General features: G+C 53.9%; 1 protein-coding gene across 2 annotated transcripts in view; it reads right to left on the bottom strand.

The window, feature by feature from the left end:
- Positions 1–1,049: 1,049 nt before the first annotated feature.
- BABAM2 (BRISC and BRCA1 A complex member 2) overlaps positions 1,050–10,785 on the bottom strand; it is a 406,860-nt gene continuing 397,124 nt past the window's right edge. For both annotated transcript variants that reach the window (XM_066266796.1, XM_066266797.1), the window contains one exon: positions 1,050–1,374. In XM_066266796.1, coding sequence (XP_066122893.1) covers positions 1,311–1,374 — 64 coding nt within the window. In that variant the 3' untranslated portion in view covers positions 1,050–1,310. The remainder of the gene's footprint in view (positions 1,375–10,785) is intronic.

Genomic DNA, 10,785 nt, shown 5'->3' with positions numbered 1-10,785 from the left:
GCTCCCAGCAGGCTGTGCGGCACTCCCCTCCAGCAGGCTGTGCTGCCTTACAGCAGGTGGGGCCTGGGCTTCACCTCCAATGGGGAAGGCAGGTGGGTCTAAGGAACAGCACAGGCAATGCAGGTCAGCTGCTCGTGTCCCTCCCCTCTGTGCAGGCCCCACTTCCTTTGGGTGGAATGATGCTAAAGGAAACTGTAAAGCCTGTAGAGCCAGCCTCTGTGAGCTAAGGGCAGCCGTGTGTATAGGAGGCCTGGCTTCCAACTCCCTGTTTTCTCCTAATCTGCTGGGAGGGTTTGTGTGGCTCCTGGGCCTTAATTCTCTCCTTGTACACTAGGGAGTAGCAGGGAGGAAGTGCCAGGGGTGGAAATAAGATGACTTCTGAGATCCCGCTCCAATAATCCACACATTTAGGGAAAATGTATGGATGGTATCTTCCTCAGCTCTGTTCCTGGGTGGCTGAAGAGCTGCGGGCCCTGAGCCCAGATGTCACATTCATGTCAGTGATTACCCACGGAACCCCGCCTGTGTGTTTCGGGGGTCATTCCCACAGTGCTGCAAATGTCCCAACAGCTCTCCCATCAGCCTGGGGGGGGCTGGGGAGAGAGGGATGGATTCATTGACGCATTCAGCAAGCTTTAACGACAGCCTTCTGGGTCAGGACAGGCTGTGCACATGGTGCACAAGGAGGTGGGAGAGGAGGGGGAGGGAAGGGGGGAGGGGAGAGAAGGGGGAGGGGGGTGCTGGTGCTGCAACCCAGTTGTTCCTGAGCTCCAGCCTGGGTCTGGCTGAGAAGATGGCTGGAACCATGCAGGTTGGTCAGTCTCATTCAGGCAGGGCCTTTTCCAATGGAGGGCTGCCCCAAAATGGGGTGTGGATAACACACACATACACACACACACACACACACGCATGCACGTACACACGCGCACACAAGGAAGATGATAGTTTTAGGAGAAAAAGGGAGGGTTTAATCTTAAAACTGGTCTTAGAGACAAAGAATAAGGGTGTGTGCATTTATGACGTCTTACTTTCCCTGGAAAAACATTGCATCATGGTTTTTGTAACTTTATTTCTTCCAACTAAGAAATATACTGAGGGAAACAAAGAGGGAGCGACCTGAGGTGGGGGGCTCGAAGACAGGGTGCCGCCAGCCAGCTCAAATTTGGGCTCCAGACGGGGCTCGCAAAGCTGCTGTGTGAGCAAAACTTTGCCATAAAGACTTTCCAAGTGGCTTCCAGGAAGCGGCCATATGTGCTGACACACATGTGGACAGAGCAGTCTGTCTGGCCAGCTCTCAAGCCTGGTGTTTCCTAGAGCTTTCCATTGGCAAACGCTGCCTCCTGGAACTGAGGGACAAAGGTTTTGAAATAAGCCCTGGTGGGAAAGAGAGGGAGAAAAAAAATTGTGGTTAGCACAAACAACTTGAAAAAAAAGTACAACTCAGAGCTTTCAATCTAACTCAGAACAGTTGTTATTTGTTGTTCATGCATCTTGGGTTGGATTTTCCTTCCTGTTGATGCAAAGCCTTCTGGATTTTTCCAAGGGAGGTACGCACACTATCGTGCTATCTCGCACGAATATTTAAAGAGCCTGCACATAGACCTTCCTGGCTGCCAATTCCTATTAGACATCCGTACTCAGGTTCTGTCTGCTGTTTCCCAGGCCAGAGACAAGGGCCTGTCCAAGGTACAAGCCAGAGACTGATTAAGCCAACTACCCAGTCGCTTTTGTGATCTGAAATATCAAGAGGGTTGCATTTTTCACTCAATTAGATCTTCAACTTCATGTAGACAAAGAGGGCCTAGTAAAAATGATTTCTAAGTAATCCATCGTTTCCATTTATTTCCAAATATATATGTAGTTTGGTTTCCAGGAAAGAAAGCCAGGATGGGTATCAAGAGAACCTTCCCCATCAGTAAGACTCCTGACGGGAGCAGGGTGGACAGTCCTGCCGTTCGGCCTTCCTGGCACCCAGACTGGGGAAGCGGGCCCTGCACTGCACATCAGGACACGGCACGCGCTGGGCCCGTTGTGGGCCGGGCACTGTAGGAGCTGCTGGGGTGTTGCGAGATGACACAGACGTGGCACCTGCCACACAGGAGATCTCAGTTTAGACAAGGAGACACGTGTGTGACACTAGCTGAGGTTGTAGAGGCCCTTGTGGAGGTGCCAGCTGGGAACCAAACATAGTAAGCGCAGGGAGAGGAAGCTGTACAGACGTGCCCCCTGCTTCTCCCTCCTCCGACCCTGATCTTGTAAGAGCAGAGAAGTCACACCTTACTTATCCAGAAGTGGCTCGCCCAGAGCTGTGACACGACCTAGGAAGGACCACTGGGAAGACTTGTCACCAGTACTGCAAAGGCCTCATGCACCTCACCCAAGGGTGCCACCCACAGTACCGTGTACTCAGGGTACAGTCTTAATAAGCTTGGCGCTCCAGGCTGCCAGGAGATTAGAAGCACCAAACAGAGGAGTGGAGGAGCTAACCTGAAGGCAGGAGGGGGCTGCCTTTCCAGAGCAGGGAGAGGGGAACAGAGGTGCTCAGAGTCATGAAAACGCACACAGATCCTTCAGCGTAGGGCGAGAAGCCCCACTTAACCCAGCGGGCCCCGGGGCAACTCCAGGTTGTAGCACAATGCAGTTATGGAGGGCACCTGATTGCCTCCCGCCCCCAACACCAAGTCAACTGAAACCCTCTCTTGAAGTTCACTTTGCTGGCTTCCTCAGTCCTAGCCTTCACAGCCTCTCTGCAGCACTTAAACAATGGCTGTTCCCTCTGGACGCCCTTTTTCTATGTGACATTACACATCGCAGGTCTCCTGCCCCACTCCCAGATAAGCTCTCCCCTCGGTCTCTGGTCTCTGCGTCCTGTCCTGCTTCCTGCTCCTGCCCCATCTCCCCACCCCCGACTCAGCACGGCACTCTCGGGCTTCTGCCACACTCAGCAGAGAACTGCCCAAGCTGGGTCTCCAGCCCTCATTTCTCTCCCAAACTTCCAGTCCCTGTGACCTCGCTGTCTCTCCATCCTTTGAATCGGTGTGTTTGTTCCCACTGAAGTGTTCCTCAATATTCAGCATTGGGAAGTGCTTTGGCCCACTTGTACTTCTGCAACAAGACCCTGCTCCCACTTCTCTCTAAAACCCTGCAGTGGGCCCATCTTGTAGGTCCTTCCTCTTCCTCCCAACGGCCGGCCCCCTCCCCTTCTGGACGAGCTCGTTACCTTTAAACAGAACTGCTGCAGAGGCCCGTTCCTGGCCTGGACTCAGGCTTACTTTGCTTTCAGCCAGACAGACCCTCTCTGAGTGCGGTCTCTGTCACCACCCCAGTCAGCAACCTTCATGTTCCCCAGACTCGCGGCCTGGCTCTCAATGATTTTCACTCTCTGGCTCCACAACACATTAAGAAAGTGTTCCCCTTGTCTTCTAGTTTGGGAGAGAAATGAGGGCTGGAGACCCAGCTTGGGCGGTTCTCTGCTGAGCGTGGCATAAGCCCGAGAGTGCCGTGCTGAGTCGGGGGTGGGGAGGTGGGGCAGGAGCAGGAAGCAGGACAGGACGCAGAGACCGAGGGGAGAGCTTATCTGGGAGTGGGCAGGAGACCTGCGATGTGTAATGTCACATAGAAAAAGGGCGTCCAGAGGGAACAGCCATTGTTTAAGTGCTGCAGAGAGGCCGCGGAGGCTAGGACTGAGGAAGCCAGCAAAGTGAGACGGTTTTTGGGGTCGTGTATCCCACACCCCCACTCTAAGAAGCTAAGAAAGGTAAGGAGCCTCTCCCAGAAAAGCTGCAGGTAAGACTCCCCATTGTGATGTTACCAGCAGTTGGGGGCTATCACAGACCCCCTGAAGCCCATGCATGGTCCAGGATGTAACCCCCGCCTCTCTCCACTGACCACTTGCTCTTCCCTCACACATATCATTTTCCACCCCTGGGCCTTATTCATGCTCGGGCCAAATGCCTGTGTTCTCATCACGCCTGCCCCGGTCCCCAGACGGTTCTGTCCCTGCAGCTGGACACTGCTTCTTCCGGGGCATCTGTGATACGTGTGCATGTCTTACTCACTGGGCTGCCTGCCACTCCTGGAAAGCAGAGAACATGTCCTTTCTCGGTGACCCCACAGGCCTGCCCACAGGGAGCACTCAATTAAGTAATTAAGGAAACTAGCTATGGCCACCGGTATGCAGGAGGCAGTTAAGGCAAGTCTATTACATGCTGTTCAAGAAAGCGAGAGACAGCAAGCCCAGGAAGCAGACAAATGTAACATTTAGGTACTGAAGAAGAAAGTGAATCCACTCTCAAACTTTAAACTATGCCAACAGTTAGAAAGAAAAAGCCCACTCCTTCATCCACACCTTGTTCAATATGGTCCAAGCCAGCTGAACTGTCACCTTCTCTGAGACTTAAGACCCTGAAGCCCTGCCCCACCCGCTGCACTATGCCACAACGGTCCTCATGGACAGGGGGACCGTGATGATGTAGAGAGCACCCTAGACCTAGGGTGAGACGCCCTGAGCTGTTCCAATGGTGGTGGTGAGGAGATAGGCTCACCCTGATGTGACCCTTGCAGGAAACATGAAAGAGGAAAGAACAGCTTAGTTTTTCCTTGGAAACTTCTGGGGGAAGGGGCTGCCACAGTGCAAGCTCCTTAGACCAAAAGGTCTTGGCAACAGGGAGCGTGTCTCACAGCAAGCTTTCCTCCTTCAGAAAGTTCTGAAGTTTCCTGGTCTGTCCTGGGCTTCCCCTGCCAGGGCAGTGCGTGAGCCCGAGGGGAAGCAGCGTGGAGAAGGGCCGTTCACAGGCACGATGCCGCCACTGTCGTCAGTGTGCCTCTCCTCTCCTGCTCCTCATGAAGCCAGGTAAGGGAGAGGAAGAGATGGAAAGGAAAAATGACAATGGGCTCCCACCCATTACAGATATTTTTTAAAGTGCTATTTTCATTTAGTTCACTTTTTTATAGGAGGAAGTAGAGAGCTGCCCAGTGTAAACCTTGCTATCAGCACTAGTTATCTGTCACCTTTTAAAAAGTGTGTGGCAAGCTTTAAAGGTGTGTGCTACAGGGCGTGGAGGGCAGGCCTCCTCACCTCCTCTCTAACTGGCCCAGAGGGGCAGCAGCAGGGCCCGAGGCGGCAGGCCTGCAGCCCACTCCCACCGGGCCAGAGGGAGTTTACAGGCGACTGGAGCTCAACACGCCTGAGGACCAAGTAAGCGTCTGCCCCCTTCTTTGACCTCAGTCCCTTTGCTCCCGGTTTTATAAAATCACAACTCAGTCAGTCCCAGGGCCTCAGGTTAGGAGAACAAAACTGAAAGAAGGAATCCCAGGCCAAGGCCGGCTAGGTCTTCCGTGAACTTGGGGCAGGACTGGCCCCAGGCCCAGGCCTCAGCTCACAGGCACAGCAGGGGGCAGAGCGGACAGACTCCTGGAAGCAGGGCCCGGGGCACTAAGGTGCTCAGAGGGTCTACTCTTCTGGATCTTGGACCCAGGGGTCTCTTCTCTTCTCTGGGCTCATCTAAAAAGCAGGGAGCCAAACCTGACCCCCCGGCCTGCAGGCGGTCGGCCGCAAAGGACAGGGAGTGTGGTGTGGGCTCTGGAGCCGGCCCACCCGGGCCCAGGGCTGGGCCCTGCTCCTCACTGGCACTAGCACTTGGGCAAGTGACTCACGTCTTCAGTTTTAGTTTCATCAACTATAATGGGGAATAATAACGCCTACCTTAAAGGGTAATCGTCATGAGGATTAAATGAGATGGTCCAAGTAAGCACTTGGCCTGGTGCCTGTCATAATAGATGATCAATAGATGTCAACTGTTACCAACGGACTAAGATGGGTCTGAGAGGGAGGGGACAGACGGACCCTGTATGGAAAGAGAGGTCCAGGGTCGCTGCCCTCAGTTCATTCTTTCCCCTGGGCCTTCTTGGATCCCTTTGTACTTCTCATATTCAGCTGGCAGTCGGAGGTACAGAGACGGCCAGCTCAGGGATGAACTTCCAGCCAAAGTCGCTGGGACACTGTGCATCTCTTGAAAACCAGTCCAGAGCTGCTAGTGGCATACTTGTGGCATCGCAGGTGGGCTCGGAAGTGAGAGGCACCTGCATGCCCTGTCTTCTGGTGGTGGGCTCCTGTGTGCACTCTGGTCAAAGGCTCAGTCAGGAAGAGGCTGATGCTGTGAACTGGAGGGACGTTTAAGAATCATGGGGTTCTGACTGCCCGTGAGGGGGGTACTGAAGTTGGTCTGTTCAGGAGAGCATGTACCCTAAAGGGGACGGTGGGGAAGTGGGAAGAGCATTGGACCACGAGGCAGACGACAGGGGCTCTGGCCCCGACCCTGGCCTGTTCTGCCATCAGAAACTGGAACTCAGTTTCTTCACCTGAAACAAGAAGATTTATACTTGATCTCTACATGTCACCCAGTTATGGTTCTAAGATATCCGTGTTACCTTGAGTAAGCCACCTGACCTCACTGTGTCTTCATTCTCCATCTGTTAAATTAGAGCACTAGCCAAGCCCAGGTCCAACGGGTCATAAGAGGTGGTGTGGTGCGTGGTGTGGTGCGGTGCGGGGCAGCAGTGCAGCGGGCAGGCAGCAGTCCTTGTTGTTAACTGGGACTTGCTCACAAAGGGGACAGGGCATGATGAGCACCGCGGCAGCACAGGCAGTTCATGGGGGGGGGGGTGGCGGGCCTGTTCTTCTTGGCCGTCCCCTGCCCTCCCACCACGAGCAGGTCTGGGGTCATAGTAAGTTGTCAGGGGAAACAACATAATCCCTGTATTCTGGGGAAGGGGCTCTGGGGAAGAGGGTTAAGATGGGGAGCCAAGGGGAGCAGCCCAGGGACCTTGGGGGAAGGCAGTTAGAGATCTCTGTTCAACAAGGTCTCACCGGCAGAGTTTTCCCTACTGCAATGATAGCTTTTAATTTATTAAATGGAGCTTCGCAAAAGAATAAAAATCCATGAAATCAACACCTAAAAACCTGAATCTTTACAGCTTTAAGAAAGTGAAAATAAAAACAGGCTCTCAAGCCCAAGGGGGCTGGGGGCTGGGGACCCGCCGGGGACGGGAGGAGCCTCACCGGCAGGCTCAGCATGCCCGCGGCCCTGCCGCCGGTTCCTTCTGTCCACGCTTCCACTCTGCCAGTGGGAGCACCAGCTTAGTGAGCGCAACTAAGATCCCTGTCCAGTGTCATTCTGATCCCAGTGCCACTGGAGCACATCCTCCCACGTGGAGGGGACCCTGTGGTCTTGCTGCCTTTAGCCTTGTTTACTTAGGACTTTTTATTTTGCAAGAGCCTAAACAATTGCCTTCTTCCAAAACAGGACCAGAAGTAGACTCTTTCTGGAATCCAAAAATACTTTTCTCTGGGCAATCATAAGATGAACCTTATGATGTCTGCTCGAGTCAGGCCAACGTGGTGGAGGAGCAGGGTGGGGGAGAAGCGGTTTGGGGACACGACCCTCATTGTCAGGAAACCAAGAACATTTGAATCAAGTCAGAATTCCTTCTGGCAAATAAAGGCAAGTTTCAGAACATCTAAGGCTCATTTCTTTTTCCAGTTTTCTTCTGCAGCAATGACTTCAACTGGCACATGTTTCCAATCAGTCGTATGAAAACCGATTGTGGCCTGAAAATCAAAGCAGTCCTGTAAATAGAGTAAGACAAGTCGCGCTAATCATTCCTTGTGGCCTGCCTTGTCCTCACTGTCCCGAATGGCCACTGTAACTACTGACGACTCATTTGGGGTTACTCTCCCCGTGTCAAAGGTCATCCTTATAATAGGCTCTCTACAAAGAGATCGGTTCTACTCCAGTGCCCTTTACTCCAAACCCTGCAAAGGGCCCCGGGAAGGCTGCCCATGCAACTCTGGGCGCCTTGGTGAGCCACTGCCTGGCATGATGGGAGCTTATTCTGTAGCTGTGCCCCGGGCGATGTCAGCCTGGCTCCCTAGTGTGGGCTTTAGGAACAAACAAGTGGTTGTAACTGGTTTACATACACAGTCTCCCTAAATGCTCCAAACCCTGAGCAGGCCTGGTTCATTTTAAGGGGGTCCAAATTTGCAAAACAAGAAATTAACCCACTTGCAATACAAAGGCTTGATATCATACTGAGAACAAAATACCCCAAGTTCAGTGTGAGGCGGTGGCCCTGTCCTCAGCTGGAATCACTCTCCCTCTGCAGGATTCCATGGCACTTGGGGCCTCCAACCTCAGGCCCGGCCACGAGTCTGATGCTGAGACTGGTGTCTAGACTATGTCTTACATGGCTCGGGCTCCTCGCCTGTGATATGGCTGAGACTTGTCTCAGTATGTGTTGAATTAAATCAAAAACTGTTTAGGAGGACTTCAACAACCAACCAACTGGGATCCATTTCTAGACATCAAAGTATCGGGATGAAATCTGGCTCCTTCGAAATCACAGGGTATTTTTAAATGCTTTTCTAAAATAATCAAAATTACCTAGTAGCTCCCTCTCCTTCTGAGGCACTGCAGGGAGGCCCTCTGGCGCCCGGCCAGCCACCCCCCCCTCGGGCGGGAAGAGCCTGCAGAAGCGCTACAGCTGCCGGGCCAGGCCTGCTCCCGGGGCTGCCGTCTCTGCTCCCTGGGCATCCCCCGTGCAGCACAGGGGACGAGGGAGGGGCAGGGGAGGACCACCTGGCCAAGTGAGAGGAAGGGGTAGGGTAGTCATCATAGGCTCCCGAGCCTCCCCCAGCCACAGAGCTCCCCCCACCTCCGGGCTCGCTCCTTGGGCACACGTCCATCACATCCCAGCCATTGTCCACACCCCGGGAGCTCCTTGGTGGCAAGACGTACTGTCGCATTCACCTGTCTCCGCACCCTGGCTCCGTGTACACTGCCCAGCACGCAGCAGCTCAATAAATATTTCTCAAGTGAATGCAAACATTTGGCTTATTTAAAGATTAACTTGAGAATTACAGAATTTTATAGCAGAAAGAAACCTCAGAGTTCACACAATCATTACAGAGAAGGAAAAACTGAAGGTCATAGAAGTTGATGGTCCCTCTAACATGGCATCTAATAATGTCAGCTTTGACACAGTCTTCTCTGTGAGCTCCCGAGGGCAGAATTTGTGGATGGTTCACCCTTAGTGCCCCATGGTGCTCAAACTCCTTAGGGCTTCCCAGTAGGTGAATTTCAATTTGGTGCATAAATGAACGAGTGCCCCAAGGGACTGGCCGAAGGCCCCAGAGCTATAGGCAGAGTCTGAGCCAGTCTTCCTTGTCTCCTTACTCTCGGGCTGATGCTCTTCCTGTCATGAACCTACCAGATGAGAGACTGGGTGTGTGTGTGACACTGTGGCCACTGAGAAAGGCTGGGTCCTGAGGTGGGGTCAGCTAAGATGGTGGTGTGCGCCTGGCTGGGCTGAAGCCAGATGGGTGTAGCCTGGAGCCTGGGACCCCAGGCCAGAGTGCATCTCGGTGCCCACTGTCTCTCCCATCTGCGACTGTCAGGTGTGCCTCAGGTGGCAGGGACCTTGTCAGCAGGCACCTCGAGTCCACCACTCACACTGCCCAGGGCTGCGCAAGCAGGAGCTCAGCACAGGTTCCTGCTGATGCCATGAAGACGCCCCTGGAGGGGGCTGGGATCTCTCCACGGGCCCAGCCAGGGGAGAGCTGCTCACCAGCCCACCTGTGCGGGGCTGCTAAGGAGAAGCTGTCGTCTGAGGGTAGTGAGTCACCTCCACGGTCACAAATAACCCTCTCCTTCTTAGTCAGCAAAAGGGGAAAAAACCAAGGACAGACCTCAAAGAGGAAGTGCTCAGGGTCCCAGCAGAGCTGGCCGTGCGGAGCGTGGGTCCTGGCCAGTGCGGGGTCCGGCCCCCACACTGTCTGCTGGACATGCCTCAAGGCTTATGCTCGACATTGCCAGACATCAGCCTCCACAGGAAGGTGCCAGACCCCCAAAGGACTGACAGAACACTTAGGAGATTGACTCTTCAGGGCATAGAACCATCCTCCACTTCCAGAGAGTCCTCTGGGGCTTCTCAGTGTTGTTTGCCTGGCTGGAAGTTTGGTTTCTCCCAGTGGACTCTCAGCATCTACAGGCTGCAGCCAATGCCACTCACAGCTGCTTGGGCCCCTGCCCGCCATCTTCCGGTCAGTGTTTGGTCATTCCAGCACTCTGGGTGTTTGCCCTCCTAGCTGGGTGCCCACAAACACCCCTTGAGAACTAGGGGAGGGGTAGTAAGGAAGGCCATGGTCCCTCTTCTTTCCACTCTGCCCCCCTCCCAGTGGCTGAAATAATCTCCCCAGATGCCTGGCTCTCTGGGCTTATAGGTGGAAAAGCAGCAATTTCAAATAAAGAAACTCTTCAATGGAAGACGATGCCAGGGGCCGGCTCCTCCCTGCTGGGGTGCGAGGCCTTCGGTGGGAACCAGGCTGGGACCTGGGGAAGCTCCGTGGCAGCCTAGCAGGAGGCAGAACTCAGGGCAGGTGGAGGGCCTTAAGGGTCTTCTCGATCATGCTGAGGTGCTCTGCAGAGGGTGCAGGGTACACAGGAGGAGGAGCCCACTGCCTGGCTGGTCTGCAGAGCTCATCCTGCCCTGCAAAGCCCAGGGCCCCACGCTGGCCGCCCACAGGTAGCTCTGTGGCCATGTGCCCGTTACAGAGAGGGAGGGTAGTCGGAAAGGACAGAAAGGACAAGAGGAACATACATCCAGTGTGGATAAGTGATATCCACCCAGGTATCAAATAGGCTTGTTCAAATGATGAGTGTAATTCACTAGTGTTGTGAAATCAATTTAGTGGGTCCTGGACAGCATTAAAGTAAAATTAAATAGAAG

The sequence above is a fragment of the Saccopteryx bilineata genome, chromosome 3 (assembly GCF_036850765.1).
Source record: "Saccopteryx bilineata isolate mSacBil1 chromosome 3, mSacBil1_pri_phased_curated, whole genome shotgun sequence".
Taxonomy (NCBI): Eukaryota; Metazoa; Chordata; class Mammalia; order Chiroptera; family Emballonuridae; genus Saccopteryx; species Saccopteryx bilineata.
This window is presented reverse-complemented; position numbering and strand designations above follow the sequence as displayed.